This window comes from Mustela nivalis (genome assembly GCF_964662115.1).
Source record: "Mustela nivalis genome assembly, chromosome: 1".
Taxonomy (NCBI): Eukaryota; Metazoa; Chordata; class Mammalia; order Carnivora; family Mustelidae; genus Mustela; species Mustela nivalis.
The window spans coordinates 213,253,780-213,281,549 of NC_139020.1; the positions used below are offsets into that span (position 1 = coordinate 213,253,780).

General features: G+C 61.4%; 1 protein-coding gene across 3 annotated transcripts; it reads left to right on the top strand.

Moving 5' to 3' along the window:
• Nucleotides 1–471: 471 nt before the first annotated feature.
• SEMA6B (semaphorin 6B) lies at nucleotides 472–26,425 on the top strand. 3 transcript variants are annotated; one of them, XM_082735256.1, is made up of 17 exons: nucleotides 472–623; nucleotides 16,391–16,540; nucleotides 16,667–16,790; nucleotides 18,395–18,455; nucleotides 18,588–18,650; nucleotides 19,072–19,173; nucleotides 19,560–19,650; nucleotides 19,960–20,079; nucleotides 20,528–20,616; nucleotides 21,619–21,836; nucleotides 22,673–22,804; nucleotides 23,031–23,180; nucleotides 23,571–23,753; nucleotides 23,845–23,991; nucleotides 24,706–24,783; nucleotides 24,880–24,938; nucleotides 25,321–26,425. In XM_082735256.1, the coding sequence occupies exons 2-17, from the start codon at nucleotides 16,420–16,422 to the stop codon at nucleotides 26,277–26,279; spliced, it is 2,697 nt and encodes an 898-aa protein (XP_082591382.1). In that variant the 5' UTR covers nucleotides 472–623; nucleotides 16,391–16,419; the 3' UTR covers nucleotides 26,280–26,425. The 3 variants fall into 3 exon arrangements, with proteins under 3 accessions (XP_082591382.1, XP_082591380.1, XP_082591381.1); XM_082735254.1 differs by lacking the exon at nucleotides 472–623 and adding an exon at nucleotides 14,986–15,415; XM_082735255.1 differs by lacking the exon at nucleotides 472–623 and adding an exon at nucleotides 15,013–15,240.
• The last annotated feature ends 1,345 nt before the right edge of the window (nucleotides 26,426–27,770 follow it).

A 27,770-nucleotide genomic window follows, 5' to 3' on the forward strand; every position in this document is an offset into this window, starting at 1 on the left:
TGACGCCGCATCATCTCCATCACCCCTTGGGTCCGCTTGGGGATGGACCCTGGGGATGCGAGTCTGGTCAGCGTGCAGGAGACCAGAAAGTCGGGGGGGGCGGCCCAATTAGGCCCCCACGTAGACAAAAGCAGGGTGCCTCCTCTTGGGTCGCTCTGCCACCCCCACCTCCGCCTCCAGCGCCTCCTGCCGCCCACCCAGCTCCTCCTTCCGTTCCGCGCCGCTGTAATTCCGGGCCGGGTTTTGCGTGGCTCCGGCCCGGCTTCGGTGGGGTTGGGGGGGGCCGGTGCCCGAGGGGGGGCGGAGGTGGCGGAGCCGCGAGTCGCAGCGGCGGCCGCGGCGGGCGGAGGAGATGCGGCCGCGGCGCGCCCCGGGTCCGGCCGCCGCGCAGCGCCCCCCCCGGAGCCGACGCCAGCGCGCCGGGGGCCGGGGCTGAGCCCCTTCCCCCAGCGAGGCGCCGCGGGCCGGGGGCGGGGAGAGCGCGCGCCCCCAGCCCCCTCCCCGCGCGGGATGCCCGGCTGAGCCGGCCCGGCCGGGACAGGTGCGCGCACGGAGCCCCCCCCCGCCCGCGCCCTCCCGCCCTCGCGCTCCCTCCCGCGCACTCGCGGCGCGGCGGCTCCGAGGTAAGCGCCCCGGGGCGTCTGCGGGAGGGGGCTGGGGGCGGCGCAGTCCCGGGGTGTCTGTCGGCACGCAGCTGGGGGGCTGAATCGTCCGCTGGGGCGGCCCGGTCGGGCACTAGGATGGGGGCCTGAGGGCCTCGCCGCCGGGAGGGGGATGGATTTGGCCCGCGAGGGGGTTTGTGGAGCGCTGTCGCGGGAGGATCTGTCAGCGACGCAGCTGGGGAGGGGGCTGGATTTGGGGGGGGGGCACTGTGTGGAACGGTGTAGTGGGGGGTCCAGGAGCAGCGCTTTGAAGGGGCTGGATTTGGGCCTGGGGCGCTGAATGAAACACCATAATGGGGGAGTCTAATGGCACCGCAGCTGGGGGGGCCTGGATTGTTGCCTGGGGGCCTGTATGTGGAGCTATAATGGGGGTTCTGTCGGCACCGCAGCGGGTGGAGACTTTGTCCGGGGGGGCCGTGGGAGGCACAATAACGGGGCTCGCGGCTGCGCCGCTGGGGAGCTGGATTTGGGCCCAGGTGGGGGGTTCAGGGCCCGCAGGGGCCTGCTGGCCGGGGGTGGGGAGTGGTGCTGGGGGGCGGAGCCCCGAGAGCTAAGTCGAGGCGGACCCGGGACCGGTGCGGTGGTCCTGGCCCTGTGAGGCCCCTCCACCCCACTCCGCGGTCCAGCCGCCGCACCTAGGGCGCCCCTGAGCCCTCTCCTGCCGCACGCCCGGCCCAGAAAGAGTCCAGGGCCCGGGGCCGCGGGGGAGGGGCCGCAGTGAGGGGAGAGAGCCAGCCGCTCCGGATCCCCCCGTTGCAGTGGGGGCCTGGGGGTTCGGGGCCCCCCAAGAGCTGACAAAGGGACAAAGAAAGCGTCTTTCTCCGAGCGCGCCGGGAGAGGTGGGGGCGCCCAGTGTGGCCCCCCTCCTGCGGTCGCTGATTGGTCCCTGGGGCGGGGGTCACGTGCCCCCCCCTCCGCCCTGCTCTCCGCCTGCGGGCGCCCTCAGAGTTTAGGGCACCTCCCAGAGGGGGCGCTGCTGTAGGAACCACCCCCCAGCCCCTGCCCTGGACGGGTAGATGCTGGAGCTGGGAGTATTTGCAAGAGTCCTGGGGCTGGAGGCGGTTCCCAGACCCTCAGCCCCTGCTTGGCCCTCTCTGGCTGAGGTCTTTGGCGTCAGGGTCACCCTCCCCGCCCCTTCGTGCCCCCCCCCCCCCCGCCCCATCGAGGTTGTCATCTTTGACCCGAAGACTGGAGAGGAACTGAGGCTTGGAGTTAGAGGAAGAGGCCTTCAAGCTTTGGGGAACTAGGTTCGGGCTTAAGGAGGAACGTGGGAGTGTGGCCAAGGGCTGGACCGACAGAAGAGACCCTCCCCACCCCCCACTACCGCATTTACAAAATTGCATTTCTTCGTGTTTCTCTGGGTTCTCTCAGCTTCTCAGGGAGTCTGCTGGCTGAAGCATCCCTCCATGGCGCCCCCCACCCAGCCTCTCTCCTACATCCTAGTAGACGCTGTTGGTTTCCTTCAGGGGTGAACTTGGGGATGTGTCTGGGCAATTGTTCTAAACTCTGTTTAGAATGAGTACAGCGTGTGGGGAGCCGCCTGGGCTCCCGGGTGGGGTAAGGGCCCTACTGGAGGGGGTCTTAAGCTCTCTGGGAAGTTGGCTGGGAGGTCACTGTGGCCCACAGGAGATCCCTTGAATACTGGGTAGGTGACCGCCTGGCAAAAGCTTCACTCAGGGCGCCTGGGTGGCTCAGTCGGTTAAGCACCTGCCTTCGGCTTAGGTCATGATCCTGGAGTCCAGGGATCGAGTCCAGCTTTGGGCTCCCAGCTCCGTGGGGAGTCTGCTTCTCCCTCTGACCTTCTCCCCTCTCATGCGCTCTCTCTCTCTCTCTCTCTCTCAAATAAATAAATAAAATCTTAAAAAAAAAAAAAGCTTCATTCAAATGCCACATGAACTGGCCTGTTCCCAAAAGTAGATGAGGAAACTGTCTCAAGAAATAGGCAGAGAGGGCAAAGAGGAAAGCCAGGCCTCTCCTCTCCTGCGGTTGCTAGACAGGGTCAAGGGAGAAAGGACTTGCCACAGGAGCTGAAACCCAGGAGCCCCCCCCCCCAGAGGTTTCCTGAGACCCCCATGCCCTGTCCACCCTGAGCTACGTGGCAGTCTAGGCCTGGAGTCTCCAGTGCCCCCAGCCCTCTCCAAAAGAAAAAGTTCAGTGTAGAGGAAAAAGCTGGGGCTAAGAGGAGGAGCACAGCTGTGTGACCTCAGACAGGTGTCTAGCCCTCTCTGGGCTGCCATCTCCCCAGGAGGTGCTCTTTGGGCTCCGGGCCTGAGTGAAGGGAGATGAGTCAAAGGGAAGGGACACAAGGATGCCCCGGACTTGCACCTCTCCGCTCTGCCTCCAGTCCCTGCCTCCCTTCTGCGGGGTCTGAGCCCCCGCGCGTCCTCAGGGTCCCCTCGCCTCCTCTGCTTTGAGGTGAGACGGTGTCTCCTCCAGCGGGGGTATGGCTTACGTGGGAGGGGCCCCTCCTCCTGTAGGTTTGGGGTCTGCGTGTGTCCACCCGGCAAGGAAGGTGCTGGAGTCATCTGCTGGGGCTGCCCGGGGCTTGAGACAGTAGTTGCTGGGGCTGGACCTAGATAGAAATCAAACTGTCCTTGGAAAGGTGACCCTGACGTCAGCCCGCAGGACAGGTGAGCTGGGTCCCTGGAGGTTGAAGGACATGCCGGTCGCTCCCGTCTCCTGGGAAGGCGGTATCCCGAGCTGACCCCGGCGTGTGGCCTGTCCTGCCTGCCGGGCCCTTTGTCCGAAGATGATGGGGGTCCCGGGAGGCCTCGGCCAGGGCCAGGTCAGAAGGACTGTCTGGAGGAGAGGGTGCTGGCATTGAACTTGGGGGGTGGGAAGGATGATGCCAGAAGAGGGGGTCAGGGTTTCAAGATAGAGGAATGGCAAGAGGGCAGGGTGTGGGGGGGCCCCTGAGAGGCTGGACTATTTTAAGGGTGGGAGATAATAAGCAGTGAGGCCTGAGAACTGGATAGGGGCCAGGAATGTCAAGTTGAGCTTGGACTTTATCCCAAGGGCAGTTAGGAGCCACAGAAGGTTTTAGAGCAGGGGAGGGAATGGGCGACATTTTAGACCTTGAGCAGCCCGAAGGAAGGCTAGTTACCAGGAGACAGGCTCCTGGACACCCAGTGAGCTACTTGGAGTGGTAGTGAGTTGCCTGTCCCAGGAGGCAGGCAAGTGAGGCCAATAACCATCTTTCCAGAATCCTGCAAAAATAATCCTGATGCTGGTCTAGGCCCTGGTGATCCTCTAAATTTCCAGGTACTGTGGGGTTTTTTGAACTATAAAGTTTAAGATACTGTGATTCTGAAACTCTAAGCCATTTGAGGGGCCGGGGATTCTCAGACTGATTCTTCTAAGACCCAGCAGTGACAAGGGCTGACTGTGAGTGTGGCCTCATTTAGCAGAAGTAGGGAAATTGAGGCTCCAGGCAGCCTCAGACCCAGGCCCCAGCCACCTGCCCCACATCCTGTGGTTGAATTACCCAGGAGCGGCTGCAGACCGCCCCCGCCCCCACCACCACCCCAGACATTGCAGGTTTGGCCCGCCAGAGCCAGGGTTCAGCGTGTGGCCTGATGGGTCTGGACTTGAGCCACGTGCTCTCATTATCATGGTCGTTCGTCACCTGGCCTTTGGGGATGTCCATGTAAAGTGGCAGGCATTGGAATGTGCCACAGACGTGACTTGGGAGGCCAGAGACCGCTCTTCCATTCCTTTGGGCAGGGATACGGTGCCCCACCAGCCCCTCGCCGACCCTTCACTGGTGGCCGCCCCAGGGCTTGCTGGGAGGGAGGCCCAGGCCAGTGAGGACTACATTTCCCAGGATGCATGCTGGCCCCGGGCTGAGCCTGCCTTGCAAGAGCGGACCTAGGGGAGAACTTCCCAACTGCTGGAGCCCAGAAGAGGAATATGGGTTCCCAGGGGGGCCCTAGGGGAGACCTGGTCCAGGGAAGCCGAGGACATCAATCACTCAACAAAAGTTCCTAGTGGCCCCCCATGGGCCAACCCCATGCTGGGTGACACTGGGATCCCAGAGAAAAGGCTTATGTTCCGGTCCTTAGTTGGCCCTCAGGGTGCTTCCAGGCTGGAGAAGGGGAAACATGCGGACCGTGGCCCCCTCTGCTACATGGAGTCAGAGCCCACGTGCACAGAGCAAATGGGACTGGGGAAGGTTGGTCTCTGCCCAGCCATCAGAGGAGATGAACGGAGGAGGGGCATCGAAGCTGGGGCAATGATGGATGAGTAGGAGTTCGCGGTGGGGGGGGGCTACACGTTTTGATAGTTTTAGAACCTTCTTCCTTTCCCAGAGGCCAAGGAGTCAGAGGCCCTGGGCAGTTGAGACAGCCTCTCTGAACGATTGCCCTTAGAGGTTGCCCACTTGGATCAGACTTACCTGGGTTTGAGTCCCTGTCTTTGCCCATTCACTCACATAGTCGTGCCCCCCTTTGAGACTCAGTTTACCCATTTGTAAAGCACAGATGCCATTCTCTCTCCCGTAGGGCTGAACGTTTAAAGAAGAGGATACAGTTAACATGTTGGGCATAGTCCTGCTTTTTTCTTACTCTGGAAAAAGGAGTAACTTTGAAAAGCAGAAACTTTGTGGCTCCTGGACCTGATCTCCTTTGGAGCTGTGTGGTCTTTGCTCTCATTTCGTGAGACTACGGGTAATTTAATAAGTGTCTCTCGACTAGGTGCCAGATGCTGGGTGCCCAGCAATAACCACGGCAGACTGGGCCCTGCCTTTGTTGAACTCACAGCCAGGTGGGGACACAGATACCAACTAGAGAAATAAAGTAACTCAAGTATAATAAAGTTTCCGGGGCTGTGTAGCTGAGGAGGGTAGGGCTGTTTTAGCTGATGGTGTCAAAGAGCGTGTCTCTAAGGAGGTGGCATCTGAGCTGAGACCTGGGAAATGGGATGAAGCTAGTCATGCGGGTATCTGGAGGAAGAGCATTCTAGGAAAAGGGTATGGGCAGTGCAAAGGCCCTGGGGCAGGACCCTGCTGAGTGCATTGGGTGCTTTGGAGGCCTGCATGGCTGGAGCAGAGTGAGTGAGGGAGAGAGAGGAAAGGAGGGGCTGGTCTTGCAGGGCCTTGGGGGTCTGAGAGGAAGACCTGGATATTTACCCTCAGTGAGGCTTGAACCTCAGAGGGCTGTGGGCCAAGGCGGCAGCACCTGACCCCGGGCTCACAGCCCTCTTTTGGCTGCTGTAGGGAGGACAGCCTGCAGGCAGAAAGGGCCAGAGCTGAGAGACCAGGGCCGAGGCCTCCGTGCGGGTCCAAATGAGCGATGATGGGGGCCGACCTAGCTGAGGCGGGAGAGGGGGAAAGAAGTTGGGGATGGAGTAGATTTGGGACTTGCTTACAGAATGATGTGGAGAGAAACAGGGCTCCTTTCTCTAAGTCATAGGGAGGACTATGGTTGTGAATGTAGTGTCTAGACCATACGGCCTGGGTTCAAGTTCCAGCTTGCCTATTTCCTAGCTGTGCAAACTTGGGCCTGTCACTCACCCACTCTGGGCCTGTTTCTTCAACCATTAAATGTTAAGAAGAACACCTCCCATCTACCCTACTCGTCCTTTTGGTAAGGCCCACAGCACAGGGCTTGGAATGCAATAAATGCCCTCTGAGTGTTTGCTCTCATTCTCCCTTTGAAGGTCTGAGCCTCCGGCTCTGGGGAGAAATGAGGCACAGATAGGGGTAGCAAATTCCCTGAGGTCACCCAGAAAACAAGGTCCTCTGGCCCTCACTATCTTTTCTCCATTGATGCACAGTTCTCACGCCCCATCCCCCAGGGCCCACGTCACTCTGCCAGCATCTCTGCCATTCCTGAGCCCTGACTCACCAGGACTTGTGGTCCACTCTGACCCCAGGGCCGTCCCCCAGGACCTATATACCGCCTTTGTCTTCTTTAAGTTCACTTGCCAGATCTTCCGTTCCCAGCAACACTTAGCACAGCCCTGCCTGCTTCCCGCCCAGCATCTCTTAGTGGCGTCCTCTTGCCGATCTGCCCTTCTGGTCCTGTCCCACTTTGGGGATCCCTGTGGCTTCCCACACAGGGCCGCTGGTGGAGGGGTAGAGTGACTGGAGGAATCTGGGTGGAGGGATCAACCTGCGGGAGAGGAGGGCTCCCAGAATCCCAAGAAAGGAGGACCTGGGTCACCACCTTTTTGGACCCCAGGGGGAAGAACCATATCTCTTTGTTCTCCCTAAAGTGGAACCCACTAGAGCCAAGCCTTACTCCCCTCTGTCCCCCAAAACTGAGCCCCAAGAGCAGGGCTCAACTCCTCTGCATTTCCTTCAACTTGGGTCTGAGGACAGGGTCTGTCTGCCCCTCAGGCCTACGCAGAATTCTCCACTTGGGGATCCGTGGGTATGCACCCCGCAGCCCCAGCCCCACTCTGGATTCCCCAGGAGCCCCCAGCCCCCTTGGGCGGCCCCCTCCTGGGCCCTCTAATTACCCACTGGGTATAAATGACACTTTAATTTTCTCAGAATGGTCGCTGCATCGTGGAGAAAGCAGCCCCCCCTTCCCCGTTCCTAATTACAAGTTGCTGCTTCCGACTTGCCTCCTGGCGGCCCAATTTCCAAACAGTGATTAAAATTAATTACCCAGGAGCCCCCCCCCAACCCCGGTCTGGGCCTGGAGCCCTGGGGGCTGCTGTGGCCCCACCTGAGGTCCTGTCTCTTCCACCTGTTCCCCACCCTGGCTGGCTCTCCTAGTGGCCTGGGGACAGGAGAGCCTCTCTCTGGCTCTCCGCTTGCTTATCCACAAACGTGCATTTCGGGCTGGGCAGCCTTGTAAACAGATGGCACCTCGCGGGCACTCGGGGAGAGGCAGTGGACCCCAGCGGCCTGGGTTCCGACTCAGCCGCATGCTTCTGTGCTGTGTGATCTAGGGCAGGCAGCTTCACGTCTCTGGGCCTCTTTTTCCACAGCGATGCAGAGATGCTGGTGCTGGTCTCCACCTCGCTGGGTTGGGGTGGGCAGGAAATGAGTCCAGACATGCGAATCCTGGGGCCCCGCACGGGGCTTCTTGACGTCTTAGCTTAAATCCCTGCTCTGCTGGGCCGCGTGGGCCGCACAGAGGGAGGCTTGGGAACTCTTGAGCACCGTGGAGGCGCCTTCGAAAGAGACGCTCAGCGCGAACTGAGGGTTTGCAGAACGCCCAGCCCCGGCGGCCAACCCTCTTGCCAGCCTGGAGCACAGTAGGTCCCCGGAATGTCTGGACCAAACACATCCTTGCGCTCTTTTGCAAGTAGGGGCTGTTCGGGTCCAGGGGGACGCTCTCGGACTGGGATTCTTGGAGCATCTACTGTGCACCCCGGAGGTACCTTTGTGGCCCTGATGGGCAGAGGGGGGGCTGCTGCACCCCGCTACCCCACCCCAGGCTGGCCAGGGATGAGTTAACCGGCGTCCGGCAGCCTTTGCAGGGAGAGGGGGTCTCTCTCCCCAGCCCCTCCACGGCCTGGGCCCCAGGGACTCCCTCTGGCTGCTCTGCCAAGTTCCTAGACAGCCCCGAAGCCCAACGGGGCGGCCACAGGGGGCGACTGAGGCAGCTGGAGGAGGCAGCTGTAAGCAGAGCTGGTAACTAGACCTGGAAGGCGCAGGGGCCCGGCTGCCGGGCTGGGTTACTCGATCCCCCCGGGGACACCGGGCCCCGGAGCTGGAATCCTGGGGCCGGCAGGCGGACAGCAGCTCCTTCTATGGAACTGGAAACGCACATCCTGCCCCCTCCAGGCTGCAGCAGATGGAGAAACAGGGGCTCCGAGCCTGACCCAGAGTCACTGAGTCCCCTGTGGCGTCCCAGAGGGACCCAGAGAGGGCAAGCTGCCGGCCCAAGGCCACCCAGTGAGGCCATCGCATGTCCAACAAACCCCTGCCTACCTGGTCCTGGTGTGGTGCCTTAATTTACAGAGGAGAAAATGGAGGTGCCGTGTCTGGTCTGGAGAGAGGGCGCTAATCCCGGGGGCCCCCTCTCAAAATAGGGCCTGCACCTCCCTCTACCCACTGGGACCTTCCTGCTGCTCCTGGAACAGTTCCAGCCCCCAGGCCGTTACCCCTGCCCAGCACCCTTCCCCACACCTTCAACGCTGCTCCCCGCTCTCAAGCCCCAGGCCGCAGCTGGACTGTCCCACCGCAAGGGGTCCCCCAACCCCGGACCTGAGCAGCCCCTTTGCCAACCCCTGCCATTCTTACCGTCCTTTGGTAACATGTGTACCCCCCTGTCTCCCCTGTGGAGTGGGGACCCTGCAAGGACAGGGCTTTGCCACTGTCTTGGTCACTGCTGCGTCCCTGTGCCTGGAACAGTGCATCCAGTAGGCACACAATAATTGCCCATCTAAGGAGTGAATGCGTAGCTCCCCTATAGGGTAGAGGGAGCCCAAGCTGGACCCAGAGGCTTCCAGGTTGGTGGGGTTGGTGGCTGGGGGAGCCCTGGGACAATGATGTTCAGCCAGGGCAGTCAAGGAGGACTTCTTGGAGTAGGGGACATCCACACATGAAGCTGATATAGACGGCGAGCAGGAGTTGGCTGGGGGGCTTCAAGGAGCAAAAGCAAGGTGACTATGTCTGGGTGATTGGAGGGGGGTTCTGGGGAGCAGCTGGGTCTTGAGAAAGCTGAAGCTGTCCCCCTGGCAGAGGGGACAGTCTGAGCAAAGACCTGACTGGCAAATTCAGGGCATGCCTGGCAGGAGATGAGGGTAAGTGAAGGTTAAGGTCATTCCCAGGGTGGGAGGAATGTCAGCGCACAGAAATGGGCTCTTTCTTCGGTGGGGTACTAGGGAGCAATCACAGGCCTTTGACCGTGGTGGGGGCTGAGCTTGTGAAGATTTGCTTGTGGGGAGGGGGATCCGAGGGGAGGGTGGCATTGCCCTTCAAGCCCAAATTCTCAAAAGTCTGAGCAGGAAATGCCCAGGCCCGAGGAGGGACCAAAACTGCAGCCCCCAGGCTTTTAGCTTCTGGGAGCCTCTAGAAGCAAGAGGAATTTAAGGTTGATCGAAAGTAGAACTTCCTTGCTGAGGCAGAGAGGGTGGGCGAATCCTCCCTAGCTGCAGGCTTATTTCTGGAGCTGGGCTGTCACCAGCGGCAGCCACCGGCCACGTGTGACGGTCGCACCATGTGTGGCTGGCCTGAGTCGACCTGTACTCTAAATGCAAAACCTATACCAGATTCCGAAGATTAAATGCGGAAAACGGCACGTCGAGATGTCTCGTTAATCATTTTAACCTTGGTTACTGGGGGAAATAACAGTATTTTGGATCTATTGGGTTAAATAAAGCACATTATTAGAATGAATTTCCCCTTCTGAGTGTGGCCGCCCGGAAATGGAAGAGGACACGTGTGGGCGCGGGTTTCTGTGGGCCGGCGCTGGTCCACACCATGTCCTCTCCTCGCACGGTCGGCTGGGATGGGTCCTCACCTGCTGCTTACAGGTGGGACAGCCGAGGGGACCGTCGGAGGGCAGAGCCGGGATTTGAACCTGGGCGGGCACTGCTGGAGACGCCGCCGCTTGCGGGGAGCTGACAGTGTTGTCCGTCCAGCCCGTGTTCTAGGTCTTCATTTTCCTAACCCACCAACAAGATCAGACCCGGGGGTTGGCCAGCCTGGGCGGCTGGGGCACACGCATGCATGGTGGTTGCAACTATGGGTACGTGTGACTGCGCAGAGGCTGTTATACGCGATGGACGTCGGGGCCTGTGGACTCACGCTGGGGGACCCACACAGCATGGACGCGGGCCAAGGGGAACCAGGGAGGAGAGCAGATCCCGACTCCGCTCCTGTTGTAGGCGCTTGGTTCCTTCACTTACAACAAGCCGTCATGGAGCACCAGGGCTGTACCAAGACGCCTCGCAGACCGCGGCCTCACAGGCCTCTGCCACGGGGCTCGCCCTCCGTGGGGGGCGGCGGATGGGCTCTGAACAGGCTGATTTGTGGGCGATAGTTTTATTTGGGGGTACCCATGCTCAAAGTTTATTGTGCACGCCGATCCCTGCGAGATCTTACTTACCGGCAGCCTCTCGTTTGGCCGGTCTGGGGCGGGGCTTGGGGCTCTGCATTTCTTTTTTTTTTTATTTCTTTTTTAAGATTTTATTTATGCATTTGAGAGAGTGAAGGAGCACAAAGCAGGGGGAGAGTCAGAGGGAGAGGAAGAAGCAGACCCCCCACCTAGCTGCCTGGACGTGGGGCTGGATCCCAGGACCTAGAGACCATGACCTGAGCCAAGGCCTCTGTTCAACCATCTGAGCACACACACCCCGGCCCTCCCCTGGGCGCCCCACGGGGTCTGCATTTCTAAGGGTTGCAAGTGAGGCCGATGCTTCTGGTCTGAGAAGCACATTCAGAGGAGCAAAGGATCTAATTTGGACCCTTTGAGAGTGTGAGACTGGGTGGGGAGGGGCCTAGGGGTGCGTGGCGTACAGGGGGGTCGGGCTGGAGGGGCTGTAACTGAGGCCGTGGCGGCAGCGGGGACTGAAGGAAGGTCAGATGCGGTTATCCTTCCCTGGGGCCCGGGGCAGGACCGCACCTGCCCTGTTGGAGGGCGCCCGTGTGGCTGGAGCAGAGTGGGCGAGGGGACGATGGGGAGGAGGGGAGGGTGGGGCGGGGGCTGGCGACGGGTCGTGCAGGGTCTTGTGGGGCTGCAGGGAGGAGGATTTCCCCCAGGGAGGTGGGAGCCCTGGAGGGCTGTGGGCAGGGGAGAGCCCACCTGACGCAACTGCTCACGGGCGCCCTCTGCTGGCCACTGTGGGGAAGACAGACGGTGGCATTGGCGGCGGGGATGAAGGCAGGAGCCTGGGACCAGGGCGGAGGGGACTGTGCGGGTCCGGGCGGGAGACGATGGGGCTGATCAGGAAGGGACTGGACAGGAGTGAGAATTCTGGGTGAATTAAAGTCAGAGCCCACGGGACTTGCTGGCGTTGGGCGCGAGGGCAAGGGAATGAGGCTGGGGGGAGCTGGGGAGGACTCCCAGGTAGGACCTGAGCCATCGGCTGAGGCAGGGGTGACCGGGGTGACCTACGAGGCACTGCTGGGGGTGGGAGCCTCAGCTGCCAGTCAGGCCTGACTTGCCTGGTCCAGAAGTTCGCACCCATCCGGTGAAAACCCCGACAAGATTTACGTTTTGTCTGTTGTTTGGAGCTTACCAGCTGGTCCTAAAATGTTCGCTGAAGACCCCGGCGGAACGGTAGCCCAGCACCCTGGCTTGGCGAAGTGCCGGGTGGGAGAAGTCTTCCAGAAGGAAGCTGCAACATATGTCAAGGCTACAGTAGCTAAGGGGTGGAGAAGCCGGTCCAGTCCGGGGGCTCCCTGAGGACCTGAGGAGGTCAAGTAGGGTGGCTTTGAGGGTTTTCTGCCTCTGCCTCAGTGTTCTCATCCGTACAATGGGACCATGCGCTGCGCGTTGGAGTGATGGTCGGGGTTCCCGCGGAGAGGTCCTGCCACAGCCTGAGGCTCCCGAATGGGGGCTGGCGCTCTGTGGCCTTATGACCGTCCCTGCTGTGGGCCCCCAGGGCCGCAGGCAGGAGGCACGTCCCTTCCACGGGCAGGCAAACATGTGGGTGAAGGAATGCCCCCCCACTCTGCAGGGTGCACAGGCTGGCCACGTGCTGGGGCTGGCCCTGCTGGGGGCTCTCTGGGGCCAGGTGCTTGGGCAGGTGGTGGGGCTTCATCTGGGTGGGTGGGTGCTGGTTGGCAGCTGGCAGAGGCGCGCTGAGTCTCATGAAGAGAAACAGATGGTCTTCAGGGGGTTGGGGGAGGGGCCGAGGCCTACTCCAGGTCAGGGGGTAAACCGAGGCCAGGTACAGTGAGTTGGCCCCAACGTGGCCCGGACTCCCCAGGAAGAGCACATGGGGTTTCGTTCTGCAGCAGGTTCTCAGCTCCCCTCGTCCATGACGTCGATGTCTGAGCCTCCGTTTCCCCATCTGTATAAGGGACGAATAAACAGCACCCACCTCTTGGGCGTGTGGTATGGGTTAAATGAGTTAATTTAAGTTTTTACTGTGCCTGGCACATAGTAAGTGCTTGATGTTTGGTACCTTTATTATTTATTGAGCTCCTACTGTATGTAGGGCCCTGTGCTGGGTATTGGGGACACAGTGGTGGCCAGGACCCTGTCCTGCCCACTCAGGAGGCTTACAGTCCAGTGGGGAAGACAGACAGCCAGGCAGTTAGTAGGTAGGATGGTCAGGGCACTAATGGAGGACACACCGGCACCTGGGAGCCTTGAGGAAGCCCAGCTGGGCTGATCTAGGAAGGCTTCTTGGAGGAGGTGTCCAAGAAGAATGAGTTTACCTGTTCCTGGGAGCAGGAGGAAGGTGGGCCTGGCAGGGGGAACAGCATGCACAGATGTCCAGAGGTGGTGATAGAATGAGGGGAGGAGCTGGGACTTCACTTTGAGGACAGTGGGGAGCCATGGAAGAGTTCAGAGCGGAGCTGGAGCTGGTTTTGCCCCCCAGGGGACACGGAATAAATGTCTGCGGAAATCTGTGGTTATCACACTGGGATTCTCCTGGCATCATGTGAGGGGGGCAGGGATGTTGCTCAACACCCCACAGTACCCAGGGCAGCCCCCTAGGGAATAGTCGCCCTGAATGCCAACAGTGTCAAGGGAAAGAGACCCTGGTTTAGAGCAGGGTGAGATTTGAGTTCTAGAATGACTCCTTTGCTCCCTTGAGGAGGACACTGAAGGGGCAGGACTGAAGGCCAGGAGACCAGGTGGGAGCTGGGCTACAGGGCACCGAGGGGACAGGGAGGTCAACACCCCATAATTTGATTAGGGGACACCGGGGCTGTCCTTCAGTGGAGGAACAGATAGGAGAAACATGTCCTGGCAAGAACAGCCCAGTGTAGGTCAGCCCCGGGGCCCTTGGATGGATCTGTGGGGCAGGTGGACAGAGGGCCCAAATGAGCCCCTTCCCAGCCTGCAGCTGCTGCATCACAAAGTTAAGAAAAACAGGAGAAAAAGTTAGTCATGAGGTTGCATCCTGACCTGGGGCCTCAGTCTGCCCGTCCTTGAACTTTGGTATTAAGTTACTATTAGCCTGTCGGGGTTGAGGGTCAAGGGCAGCGGCTGGGTGATTATTGATCTTGTTGTGGTCATTAGGGTGTTGAGGTCATTAGGGTGCCCAACGCCTAGGAGCAAATTCCTGGAGCCCCGAGAGCCCTGGGTCCGACCCAGCTGCCGCATCCTCTCCGGCGGGACCGCAGCCCCCAAATCAGACCCTCAGTTTTCACATCTGTAGAATGGGCTGACTGTTACACCATTCCTAGAGCTAGAGCCAGTGGGGGACTCTACAAAGTAATTCCGGGAAACCACACAGCCTCCACTTCTGGAACTTACCATGGTAACGGCAGCCACAGGGAGCATAATAATCAGCACTCACGGAGCACCTGTGCTGTGCCAGGTTCTGTGCTAATCACCCGCCCCAGGCTGTGAAATCAGGACTGCTCCCGTACCCATTTTACAGATGAGGAAACTGAGGCCCAGAGGCAGAACCTGTCCAGGGGTCACACAGTATGTAAATGCCGGATCTGGGATTGGAACTCGTGCAGCCCGGTGTGGCCAGTGAATGGAAGTTTTGGAAGGTTCTTACGTTAAATATTAATACGATCCAGGCTTAGAAAAGAAGTGACCCCGATACCTGCCGTGACACGGAGGGACCCCGAGGACACTGGGCTCAGGGAGAGGAGTCAGACCCAGAAGGACCCGTCCCGCAGGAGGGCCCCAGAGGAGTCTGCACAGACAGAGGGGAGAGGGTGGGAGCGGGGGCTGGGGCAGGGGATGGGGAGTCCGTGCTTCCTGGGGACAGAGTCTCAGTTTGGGGAGATGGAAAGTTCTGGAGGCAGAGGGTGGGGAATGTGTGCATGACGGTATGAGTGTGCTCAGCTGAGCTGTGCACTTAAAAATGGTTAAGATGGTAAATTTATGGTATATATATTTAACACAATATAAAAAGAAAATGTTTATTAAAAAAAAAAAGGGCAGAGCACCTGAGAGGCTGTGATGACCCAGGCAGGTGTTGTGACGGAGGAGGCTGGGGGGGGCGGGCAGCGCTTGGGGGTGGAGTTGGCCCCAGTGGGCTGGAGGCCTCACCGGGCGTGGGGGAGGGGTGCAGAGGCCTTGACTGCTATGCAGTGACTGGGACCCAGACGGGGGTCACTGGGAGCCATGGGAGGCTGCGGAGCAGGGGAGGAGCCAGGGAAGGAAGCTTTTAAGGAAGTAGAGGCCTGTCCCATGGACACGTGGGATCCGGGCATCGGCTGAGTCACAAATCCTGGAAGTTCAGGGTCATAAAAAGGAAGTTCTGCTAGTCCACGCAAGGCCTTCCTGTTTTTTGGCCCTGAATCCTCAGAGGCAGGCTCCCCAGGGCCAAAGTTCCCACATCACCTTCACCTCCCGGGGTTCGGAATCTTGGAGCTCTGAGGCCAAGACAGGGCATAACGATGTCCCTGCTGCTCAGACAGGGAAACTGAGGCACAGGGCTTGCCTGAGGCTCCCCGGAAGGACGAGGCTGCAGGTTTCTCACTCAGGATCTCCAGACTGTACCCCCGCCGGTAGGGGTGTGGAGGGCTGGGTTCCAGAGGGTGAGTTCTGCTCACACTTCCACCAACCGATCGTCACCCGGAGGGAGTCTCCACGCTGCACAGCCGGGCCGGTTCTTCAAATACCTTGAACGGGAGCGGAAAGCATGCTCGCTTGAGAGGTAGTGAGGTGCCTGTCACAGAGGTATTCCAGCAGAGGTCAGAAAGGCTGGACTTGGTAAGGAAGTTAGACTCACCGGGGCCCCTCTGAGGTCCCCGGCCAGTTGGAACATTTTATGATTCGAAACTATGGCAATTCCCAGATTGTGGTTTATACAATTCTGAGAGACTGAAATTTTTTTTGAGCCTTTCATTTTAAGATTGTTGTGGGTTTTTTTAAAGACTTCATGTATTTATTAATTTATTTGATAGAGCAAGCAAGGGGTGGGGGGGAGGAGCAGAGGGAGGGGGACAAGCGAACTCCAGCACTGAGCAGGGAAGCCCCCCGCCAGGCTAGAACTCACCATCCTGGTATCACGACCTGAGCAGAAATCAAGAGTCAGTCGCTTAATCGACCGAGTCACCCAGACGCCCCAGGATTGTTGTGATTTAATTGTAAGAATTCTTGAATATCTGTTTTGAGATTGAATTATTTAAGTACATGTGGTTAAGTGCTGTGTCTCTCATTATCGTGATTTTTTATTTTTTTTTAAATTATTTAATATCATTTCATTTCAAAGTCATTTAAATATTGTACTTAATAGCTTTTGGTTAGAAACCGTTTCTGGAGCTCTCACAGCGATATGGTCAGAAAGTCTTTTTTTTTTCTTTTTTTTTTTTTTAAGATTTTACTTATTTATTTGACAGAGAGAGGGAGCACAAGCAGGGGGAGTGGGAGAGGGAGAAGCAGGCTTCCCGAAGCGCAGGGAGCTGGATGCGGGGCTCTATCCCAAGACCCTGGGATCAGGATCTGAGCCGAAGGCAGACGCCCAACGACTGAGCCACCCAGGCGCCCCTAGAAAGTCCTTCTGATGATTAAACAAGGGCTGGCGTTACTATTACTGCCGCGGCTGGCGTGTTAGGTTTTATTATTACCCGGCTGGGGAGTGTTTTGGCACTGGAAGGTCCCGACCACGGCGGCTCGCGTGCGCCATCTCGCGGCGGAGGGCGGGAGTGCATGCCGCGCCGCTCACCGCCCGGCCTTCGCCCGCAGGTCTCATTTCTCGTCGCCCCGACCTCGCCATGCGGACCCCGCGAGCGCCCCCTCCTCGCCCGGCCCCACTGCTCCTACTGCTGCTACTGGGGGGAGCCAACGGCCTCTTCCCCGAGGAGCCGCCGCCACTTAGCGTGGCCCCCAGAGACTGTAAGTGGGGGTCCCGGGGGAGCCCGAGTCCTGAGGGAGGATCTCACTTCTCAGCTGGGTCTGCTGCCCACTTCCCCCAGGGGCTCACCAGACCAGGCTCACAGCCATCCTTCACCCCTCCTCCAGACCTGAACCACTACCCCGTGTTCGTGGGCAGCGGGCCGGGACGCCTGACCCCTGCAGAGGGTCCTGACGACCTCCACATCCAGCGAGTCCTGCGCGTTAACAGGACCCTGTTCATCGGGGACAGGTATGAGGAATCGTCCGGCAGAGTGTGCAGGGGGAGGTGTGGGGGGCCGGCGGCAGCATTTTGGGGAGGTTTGCGCGTCGGGTCATATTGTTTGGCTGGAGTTCAGATCAGCATCTTTGGGGTGGGACTTTATAGTGGATGCTGACCGAACTCCACCTGTTACAGCCCGGAGACCGCTATGGTGTGTCCAGAGGTGGAGACAGTTCCTTGGTCAGGATTCCCTGGGTCTCTACAGAGGGTGCTGATGTGGGGCTCCAGGGCTTCTCCAAGAAGGTGACATTTCAGTTGAGACCTGAATGATGAGGAGGCAGCCACGGGGACATCTCAGGGAGAGGGAGAAATGGGGGCAGAGAACACAATCTGTGCAAAGGTCCTGGGGCAGGATCTGGCCTGGTGTGTTGGGAGAACATTGACGAGGCCCAATTGGCTAGGGCAGAGTGGGTGAGGGAGAGATGGGGAGGAGGGAGAGATGGGGAGGTGGGGAGGGTGGGGAGGGGACCGGGCAGGTTGTGCAGGGTCTTATGGGCCTCAGGGAGGCCTTGGGCTTTTACCCCAGTGAGGGGGGAGCCGTGGAAGGCTGTGGGCAGAGGAGGGGGTCCTGACTCAGGTGCTCATGGGTACCTCCTGATGGCTGCTGTGGGAAGGACAGACTGAGGGATGGGGGGGGGCACCCAGGCAATGGTGACTGCCCTGGTTCCAGTCGGATGAGGGTGGTGCCCAGGGAGTGTATGAGAAGTTGGTAAATTCTTGGTAGACATTAAAGGCAGAACTGACAGTACTGGCTGATTTGTGGGAGGTGAGGAGAAGTGGCAAGTTGAGAGTGTCTCCCAAGTTGTGACCTTCACCTCTGGAAGGACAGGGCAGCCTTAGCAGAGATGATCGACAAGGCAGGAGCGGGTGTGGGGGACAATTGGGTGCAGCATGGCTGAGCTGAGTGTGAGACGCTTGGGAGGCCCCTGAAAAGAGACTTCCAAGATTAGCTGGACCCCCGAGTCTGGAGCTCAGGGGAGGGCCGGGCTGGAGACAGAACGGTGGGTGTCATCCTGCCATGGATGCGGGGGTAGGGGCGGGAGAGTGGACGAGGCTGCACAGGAGGGGAGCGGGTGGGGAGCTGCGTCTCTGAGGAGCTCCTAGGAGAAGAAGGGGGTTGGGCCAGGGAGGCAGTGCGTGAGGGGCAGGAGGACGTCGAAATGACTGCCGGACTTCACCTTGACCAAGGCAGTTTCTGGGGCAGGGGGAGGGTGGAGGGAAGAGCCTGGAGGAGGCTGAGAGGTGGTGGGAGGGGCACCCGGTGGCTGATGAAGAAGCATCGGACAGTCCATCAAGTTGGCAGTAGGACCGCAAGGCCACGGGGCGTGTCAGCGTGATGGGGCGTGTCAAGGAGTGTGGGCTGTGCTAGGACCTGTGGGTCCTTTTAGGGCTTGAGGAGGCGCGTGATGGCACCCACAAGCACGCGCGGGCGTGATCAGCGTCAGAGTCGCCTGTGACTGAGGCTCTGGCACACCCCTGCGTGTTACGTGTGGGACACACCTGTCGCCAGGAGAATGCAGAGTGGGGGCGGGGGCTGGAGGCGCCCATCCTCACTAGCGGCTCCTCTGCCCCAGGGACAACCTGTACCGGGTGGAGCTGGAGCCCCCCACGGCCACGGAGCTGCGGTACCAGCGGGTGAGGAGAGCGCCCGGGTGGGAGGGGTGGGGGCGGCACTCGAGGCTCCTGGCAAGGGGCCCCGACCCGGTGCCGGGGAGCAAGAACTGGGCGGCAGGGATCCCGCTCGCCTCACCACTCCCTCTGCTCTAGAAACTGACCTGGCGCTCCAACCCCAGTGACATCAACGTGTGTCGGATGAAAGGCAAGCAGGAGGTGAGTGGCCCTGGCCACGCCCCCAGCCACGCCTCAAGCCACGCCCCAGCCCGGCTCGCGGATGCGCAGTGGTCCTTGTCATCATCCCAGGCCAGATGCCTCGCGTTGCCATGGCTATGCCCGGAGCCTGGCCACGCCCCCAAGCGGTCCTCATGCATGGTCACGCCCACAGCCTTGCTCTGGCCGGAACTCCATCCCTCAGTGGCCGCCGACGCAAAGTATTTGGGCGCCTTGGCGGGTCCCTCAGTCACTTGGAAGATCCAGTCCCATTTCAGCCCCTGATGTGCTTCCGGTCCTCGCCACGCCCAAATCCCCGGGCCCGCCCCGCAGGCTCCCCCCAGCCCTCTTCGCCGGGCACGCCCACACCCGGGGCCACGCCCACCATGGCTTCTGTCTTCCCCATCCCCCCAACCAACCCCAGGGCGAGTGTCGAAATTTTGTAAAGGTGCTGCTTCTTCGGGACGAATCCACGCTCTTTGTGTGCGGTTCCAATGCCTTCAACCCCGTCTGTGCCAACTACAGTGTGAGTCCCCGCCCTTCCGAGCCCTGGTGCCCCAGGTCCAACCTCCCGGTCTTGGCTCACCTGCCCTGCGCAGGCCCAGCCCTTTCCCCAGACCGCGTCACCTCCTACGGGAAGCCTTACTGGATATGCCCTCCTCGGCCCCTCACAGGGAGCTGGAGAGGAGGCTTCCAAAACAGATCCGGGAAGCCATAACTACTTAAGCTACAAGCCAGTTATAGGATTAACCAAACTTGATTCTTAGACCTGTTCACAGAGAAGTAAACTAATCCCTAGATTACGTGGCTGACCAAGTCACAGCATCCAAGTGGAAGCAGGACTCCTCACGGGTTGGGGGTGCTGCCGGGGTGGCCAGGAGCTCTATCACTCAGGCCCCATGCCCCCCACAGATGGACACACTGCAGCCCCTCGGGGACAACATCAGCGGCATGGCCCGTTGCCCTTACGACCCCAAACATGCCAACGTTGCTCTCTTCTCTGGTGAGTGCCCCCAGCTCTGACAGTTTGATGGGGCCCCAGCCCTGACCAGTGTCCCACTCTCGGAATTGGGTTCTGATGAAGGTGACTCTGTGAAACAGAATCTTGGCCACTGTCAGCACTCAGCCAAGGTCAGGGCTCAGCAGGGGGAGCTGGAATGAGCCTGGGCTCGGGCTTAGATGGGATCAGGGCTCAGCCAAGGGACAGGAGCTTCCTTGAGCTCTGGGCTCAATCTTCGAAGATCAAGTTTGGACCCACCCTGCCCCTGGCATCTAACTTCTCACCTGCTTCCCCTAACTCACGGCCATCCAGAGGGAATGCTCTTCACGGCCACAGTTACCGACTTCCTAGCCATCGATGCTGTCATCTACCGCAGCCTGGGGGACCGGCCCACTCTGCGAACCGTGAAACATGACTCCAAGTGGTTCAAAGGTGGGGCAGGCATTCATCAAATCCCCCCACCAGAATAAAAGTCCCAGAGGAGACAGGGAGGGGACCCCCATCTCATCTTGGGCACCTACTGACCTCTTTGAAGATAAAGCTAGAGGAAAGCTTTCAGTTGGATCTAAAGTAAAACTTGCTGGAAATGGGTGGTTTGGAAGCCTGAAATGGAACTACTAGCGGGCACTTAGCTCTTCAACACATGAGGGAGGAAGGTGACCAAAATAGTAGATGTTGCTGTTTGTGGAGGGTAGACACAGTGATTTTAGGATTCTGACACCCAACACCCCCCCCCAATCCTTGAGTATTTTATTTTGTCTGGGTAATTGACGAATGTCCCCCCTTCACTGTAAAAGCCTTCACCCGAGCTGATGTGTTCACAGCCCCAGAAACTGTTTCTCATGTCAGGGGCTGGGTTCTGACCCCTCCTCTCCTACAGAGCCCTACTTTGTCCACGCGGTCGAGTGGGCCAGCCACATCTACTTCTTCTTCCGGGAGATCGCAATGGAGTTTAACTACCTGGAGAAGGTGAGCGCGTCTCTCTCCCACCCCCAAAAGGCACCGGTGTAGGGGGCGTGGGCTCTGGTGGTGGGAGGCTCTGGGGAGCAGAGGCGGAGCCATGAATCCCCACCTGGGGCAAGAGGTTCCACCCTCCCCCTCCGGTCCTCAAGACCCTCCACGCCAGCCAGGACCAGGCCACCAAGGGTGGAAGACATTTCCGGAGCGGTCTTGTTACACACGGCCCTGGGTGAGGCTCACGGGTTTGAAGGCAGGTAACGCCTCTGGGTTCCGGTCCTGGTGTGGCTGTTCGCCTGTCCACCATCCACGTCTCAACCACTTACCTGTCCTTCTCCTGCTGTCCGTCCATCGGCCTGGGAACCCTCCTTCTCAGACACCTTCTACTCACCCCCCTGTGTGTTCCTGAGCCCCGCCAAGTTCCATCCACTCAGGTGTCCATTCTGCCCACCCATCTACTCGGCCGTCCGCCCGTCCATCCATCCATACACACATCATCTCCTACATTATTTTTCTCACTGTCCATCATTACCGCATTCAAATTCGTCCATCCATCCGTCCACCCATTTGCTAGTCCATCCATCCGTCCAGCCCGCCACCGTCCACCTACCCATCTAGCCTACCTCTCACGCCGTGCAGGCGGCTGGACAGCTAAGTGCGAATGCTTCCATTTGCTCCCAGTGGGACGCTGGACCAGTCACTTCTCTTTCTCTGGTCCTCAGTTTCCCCATCTATACAATGGGATATCAGCCTTCTCCTTTGTAGAGTTTGGGAGGGATGTAGGAGATGACGAAGATTCTGTCCCTAGTGCACAGTGAGCGGTCCGTAAACATGCGCCATGGCCGTCCCTGACGTCCCCATGTCTCCGCTGGGGAGTGCGGTGCTCAGAGGAGTATGGTGACGGTCTGGGGTCACGCTGCGAGTCAACAGACTTCTCCATCCCGGACTGGGTGATGGCCAGTGCGGCCTGCGGACACAGGGCTCACGCCCCCATTTTGTCTGCTGTCACACCAGGTGGTGGTGTCCCGCGTGGCCCGGGTGTGCAAGAATGACCTGGGAGGCTCCCCTCGGGTGCTGGAGAAGCAGTGGACATCCTTCCTGAAGGCGCGACTCAACTGCTCTGTGCCCGGGGACTCCCACTTCTACTTCAACGTGCTGCAGGCCGTCACCGGTGTCGTCAGCCTGGGGGGCCGGCCCGTGGTCCTCGCTGTTTTCTCTACCCCCAGCAACAGGTCAGAGGACCCCGAGGGAAGCAGACTGGGGCACTGTGGGGACAGGAGCCGAGAGCTCCCGCATTCGTCATACATTCCCTGGGTCCTGGGCTGGGCCAGATTGGGACTCCCGAGCAGCGTCAGCCCCAGGCTGGGGTGGGACAGAGCCAGCTACGGACCCTCCGTGGCCCCTTGGTCAGAAGAGTCCAGATGGGGGATGTCCTCATCTTCTGCCTTTAGAGGAGGGGGTCAGGGAGGGCTTCCTGGAGGAGGGAGTATTAGAACGAGCCACCAACGGTGTGAGATGGCAGGAGAGGGAAGCACATTCCAAGTTGTAGGAGTAGCATGTGCAAAGGTCCTGAGGCTGCAGTGAGTTTGGTGTGTTTAAACAATAGGATGGAGGCCCCATGGCTGGAGAGGGGGGGGGGACGGGGAAGCATAGGGGATAGAGGGCAGAGAGGTGGCGAGCCACCGAGAGGAGCCTGGACTGTATCCTGAGAGCTCTAGGGAGCCATGGAAGAGTGAGGAGCAGAAGAGAGACAAGGTCAGACATGCATTTTTGAAAAGCCCCCTGGGGCATGGGTTGCGAGGGGGCAAGAGTGGCCTCTGGGAGACTGGACGTCCAGGCAAGTGGTGATGGGCGGCCATGGAGGGACACGCGTGGCTGTGGAAAGGCCAGGCTGTGGTCCAGTCTGAGCCCTGTTGAGGAAACAGAGTGACTGTATTGGTGGGGGAGGCGTCTCTGGCCCTCGGGATGGAACATCTGACAGCTTCACGGGGACAAAGGCTCTTGGGCACGCTTGTCCAAGGCAGCGCCCTTCACCAGCCTCACCGCCATCTCTCACCTGACTCCCCAGCATCCCCGGCTCAGCTGTCTGCGCCTTTGACATGACTCAGGTGGCCGCTGTGTTTGAAGGCCGCTTCCGTGAGCAGAAGTCCCCCGAGTCCATCTGGACCCCCGTGCCGGAGGATCAGGTGCCACGGCCCCGGTGAGAGCCCCCTTGATCCTGATCCAGGTGCCTGGGTGGGGTCCTGACCCTAGGGTGAAGGGCTGGGACTTCCAGGTGGTTCTATGTGGCTGAGTTCGGCTGTACCCATTATCCAGATGCAGAAAACTGAGGCCCTTTGGGCAGGACAGCCAGTCCCCCCAGCAAGTCAGAGCCCCTGTGTAGGGATGGGCGAGTCCGCTCTGATCTCCACTTCCTCCCCACCTAGACCCGGGTGCTGTGCGGCCCCCGGCATGCAGTACAACGCCTCTAGCGCCTTCCCCGATGAGATCCTCAACTTCGTCAAGACCCATCCCCTGATGGACGAAGCGGTGCCCTCCCTGGGCCACGCGCCCTGGATTGTGCGGACTCTGATGCGGTCAGTCCCCAGGCGTGGCTGGGGTTCCGGTGGGGGGGCGGTGGGCAGTGAGTGGTGACGAGAGCCCAGGCTGGGGTGACAGGTACAGAGGAAGAATGGGGCCACCTGTGGGCACGAGGGCAAGGGGAACAGCGATCCTGCTGCAGCCAGGCCCTCCAGACAGCGAACTAGGCAGGGACACGGGACGGCGTGCAAGGGACGAGGGGGCGGGGACCGGAGGTGAAGGGGAAGACAGGCACAGGCTGGGGCCCAGCTTGGGGGTCTGTCCCTCTGTGATGGGCACCCCTGTTCCCACACCCACCTTGCCTGGCATGGGTGGTGTCTCTCCAAGTGCCCAGGGCACCTCAGGGACTCTGGGACCAGCCTCATCCCTGCCCACCCTGGCCCCAGGCACCAGCTGACGCGAGTGGCTGTGGACGTGGGTGCTGGCCCCTGGGGCAACCACACCGTTGTCTTCCTGGGCTCCGAGGTGGGCACCGTCCTCAAGTTCCTCATCTGGCCCAACGCCAGCACCTCGGGCACCACTGGGCCCAGTGTCTTCCTGGAGGAGTTTGAGACCTACCGGCCAGACAGGTGCCGGGGGCAGAGGCCGGGAGGTGGGCCCGGCGGGCGGAGGTCGGGAGGTGGGCCCGGCGGGCAGTCTCACCAGTCTGCTCACCTGCAGGTGCGGACGGTCGGGCGACGGCGAGGCAGGGCGGCGGCTGTTGAGCCTGGAGCTGGACACAGCATCGGGTGGCCTGTTGGCGGCCTTCCCCCGCTGCGTGGTCCGCGTCCCCGTGGCCCGCTGCCAGCAGTACTCAGGTTGCATGAAGTGAGTGCCCCTGGGGCAGGCTGCGGAGGTGAGGGGGAGGCGAGGGGAGATGAGCACAGGAGGCCCTGAGAGCCAAGGTCAAGTCCAGGGCCCAGCACCCTCCTGACTCACTGAACAGTGAGCGGAGCCGATGAGCCAGGCCGATGAGCCAGGCCAAGGGCACAGCCCGAGCAAAGGCCCAGCAAGGAGGCCCGATTGGCTGGAGCAGAGTGAGCGAGGGGGAGGGAGGGAAGAGAGGGCGACAGGGAGGGGAGTGGGACAGTCGTGCAGGGGCAGGGTCCCGTGGGGCAGGGCAGAGACTTGGGCTTTCAGAGGTGGGAGCCCTGGAGGGCTGTGAGCAGAGGAAGGTATGAGATCTGACTGACATCTTTAAGAGCAGCAGAAGCAGGCGCTGGGGGCCAGGGAGACCGCCGTCTCCCTGTCATTAAAAAAGGGGGCACGGTCCGATGTGAAGTTGTGGTGGGCTCCTAGGCTCAGCGTGCGCCCTCACCATGGAGAAATCCTTCCCTGAGCCCGCCCCCGTGGCAGTAACCACGCCTGGGCTCCGTCGCGGGGCTGCCACTTGGGCAACCGTGAGCTGTCCCGAGCCTTATCTACAAGGTGGGGAAGAAGCGGCCTCTGGCGCAGATTTGTCTTGTGGGCTCCTGGAAGTGACAGCGCTGCCCCGTGAGGGACTGTGGTTGACGGGCCCGCTGGGTCACTTGTCTGCTCTAGGAACTGTATTGGCAGTCAGGACCCCTACTGCGGCTGGGCCCCTGATGGTTCCTGTGTCTTCCTCAGCCCCGGCACCAGGTACTGGGGGGAGAGGGCATAGGGGAGGGTGACCCACCCGCCCACTGATCAGGCTGGGAGAGAGGTTTCTGCTGACCACCTTTCTTACCCCGCCAGAGGCACCTTTGAGCAGGATGTGTCGGGGGCTAGCACCTCAGGCTTAGGGGACTGCACAGGTACGTGGAGGCGGGGAGGGGAGGGAGCTGGGGACTCCCAGGGTTCTCCTAGTGCCCTTTTCGGCCCAGGCCCAAATAGGGGGGCTGGGGGTGGTGGCCGGGGTCAGGGTCCTGGAAAGGCAGCGGTCCCACTTCCAGGAGGGGTGGCAGGGGAGGGACAGCCTGGGGAGAGGATGCACAGACCCCAGGAGACAGGGAGACCCCAAGAGACAGGCAGACGGGCTCTGAAAGAGACACAGAGACCCCCAAAAGCCAACGGACAGATGGACAGACCCCCCTGGAGAGGCCCGCCCGGACAGCCAGAGCGGGGAGGGGCCCAGGCGGCGGGAGGCGGGCACCCGGCCGGTCCCGAGGCCCCTCTCACGCGGGCGCTCCCGGCCAGGACTCCTGCGGGCCAGCCTGGCAGAGGAGCGCGCCGGGCTGGTGTCGGTGAACCTGCTGGTGACGTCGTCGGTGGCGGCCTTCGTGGTGGGCGCCGTGGTGTCCGGCTTCAGCGTGGGCTGGTACGTGGGCCTCCGCGAGCGGCGCGAGCTGGCGCGCCGCAGGGACAAGGAGGCCATCCTGGCGCACGGCGGCGGCGAGGCGGTGCTGAGCGTCAGCCGGCTGGGCGAGCGCCGGGCGGCGGGCCCGGGGGGCCGGGGCGGCGGCGTCGGCGGCGTGGTCGTCGGCGGCGTCGGCGGCGCCGGGGGGCCTCCCGAGGCCCTGCTGGCCCCTCTGATGCAGAACGGCTGGGCCAAGGCCACGCTGCTGCAGGGCGGCCCCCACGACCTGGACTCGGGGCTGCTGCCCACGCCCGAGCAGACGCCGCTGCCGCAGAAGCGCCTGCCCGCGCCGCATCCGCACGCCCTGGGCGCGCGCGCCTGGGAGCACGGCCACCCCCTGCTCCCGGCCTCCGCCTCCTCGTCCCTGCTGCTGCTGGCGCCCGCCCGCGCCCCCGAGCCGCCGCCCGCGCCCCCCGCGCCGGGCGAGCCGGCCCCCGACGCGCGCCTCTACGCCCGGCCCGGCCGCGCGTCGCACGGCGACTTCCCGCTCACCCCGCACGCCAGCCCGGACCGCCGGCGCGTCGTGTCGGCGCCCACGGGCCCCTCGGACCCAGTCCCCGCCGCCGCCGCCGCCGACGGCCTCCCGCGGCCCTGGAGCCCGCCGCCCACGGGCAGCCTGCGGAGGCCCGGCCCGCACGGCCCGCCGGCCGCAGCCCTGCGCCGCACGCACACGTTCAACAGCGGCGAGGCCCGGCCTGGCAGCGACCGCCACCGCGGCCGCCACGTGCGGCCCGGCACGGACTTGGCCCACCTCCTCGCCTACGGGGGCACGGACAGGACTGCGCCCCCCGTGCCCTAGGCCGGGGCCCGACGCCTCGGCGGTGCCAGCCACGGGAACCAGGAGCGAGAGAGCCGGCCCAGCTCCAGTGGGTGCTCAAGACCCCCGCCCCCGCCCGCGTGGGGGGGGCCCCCTCGGCCACACGGAAGCACAACGAGCTCGGCCCCCGCCCCCGCCCTCGCCCCGCCCGGGGCCGCGGGACACTGAGGCGGTTTGGGGGTGGGGGAGGGCGGGAGGAATGTGCTATGGATTTGAGGTTGACCTTCTGCGCGTGGATTTGGGTTTGTTTTCCAATTGGCGTTTCTTTTGCAGATTTCTATCCAATTGCACAACTCCGTTCTCGGGGTGTCAGCCGGGGTGGGGTGGGGGGGCGCGGCTTGGAGGCGGTGGAACGGGGGAGGGGCCGCATCTGCAGACCCCACCTCCCCGCCCCGCCCCTTTCCAGGCCCCTCCTCAACCCAGGCTCCTGGCGTGTGTGGGTGTGTGTGTGTGTGTGTGTGTGCATGCCGTGTTCGTGTGCAAGGGGCCAGGAAGGGGAGGGAGGTGCGTGTGTGTGCCCACGAGGGCTGCTGCCGGCGTGTGTGTGTGTGTGTGTGTGTGTGTCGCGGTGGGCCACGCGTGCAGTGTACCTGTCTGTGTGCGAGGTGGTGGCCCCAGCGGCCTGGGCGTTGGCTGACCCGGCGCCGGGGCTTCCAAAAGGCCTGGGGTCCTCCAAGGTGCCGGTTAGGAATTTGAGGGGGAGACAAGAAGGGGTTCCGGGCAGGGGGGCCGGGAGGGCCTGCCCAGAAGTCATACTGGCAGCAGCTGTCTAAAAGGGCTTGGTGGTCTGGGGGGGGCGGGGAAGGCGGGCGGGCCCCACTGTAAATACGGCCCCAGGGTGGTCAGAGGGTCCTATGCCACCCGTCCCCTTGTGACCTCTCCCTTGACCTCCAGCTGACCATGCATGCCAGTTGAGTGGCCAGCTGAGTCCTGGACCCTCTCTGGGGTTTGCCTCCCCCAACCCCCTCCCCATCAATAAAACTGTTTACAACCACCGGCCCCCAAGGCTCTGGGTCCGCTCTGTCTCCCGGGAGTGAGGCGGTTGGGGGTCCCTCCCTGAGACTCACAGTGACCAGCAGAATTTGGGGGAACTAGGAAATGGGAGGAGGCGGGTTTCTGCGGGTTTCATGGGACCGGTGTTCCGATCATCCTTGAGCAAATATTTGTCGCGCACCCGCTACGTGCCAGACACTGCTGGGGATTTAGATCCCTGTCCTCGCGGAGTCCACAGCCGGGTGGGGGAGACCGGCCCCAGCCACGCAAATCAGGACTGGATCTGAAGCAGTGATTCATGCTGTAAAGATAGGACCAGAGGACTGTGTGGGGTGGAGGAGAGGGTGGTCCAAGAGGGCCTGGAGAGACGGTGACACGGGAGCTGAGAGGTGACAAGTGAGAAAGCAGCCGTGAGGAGGTGCGCAGGCAGAGGGGACAGCTAGCTCAAGCCTCTGGGTGGGAATGGGCTTGGGGGAGGGG

Excerpts from the sequence above, each read along its gene's own strand:
- SEMA6B (XM_082735256.1), top strand. The coding sequence starts at position 16,420 with ATGCGGACCCCGCGAGCGCCCCCTCCTCGCCCGGCCCCACTGCTCCTA. Across the intron at positions 18,456-18,587 it reads CGGAGCTGCGGTACCAGCGG|AAACTGACCTGGCGCTCCAA; the intron begins GTGAGGAGAGCG and ends CCTCTGCTCTAG. Across the intron at positions 23,181-23,570 it reads ATTGTGCGGACTCTGATGCG|GCACCAGCTGACGCGAGTGG; the intron begins GTCAGTCCCCAG and ends CCCTGGCCCCAG.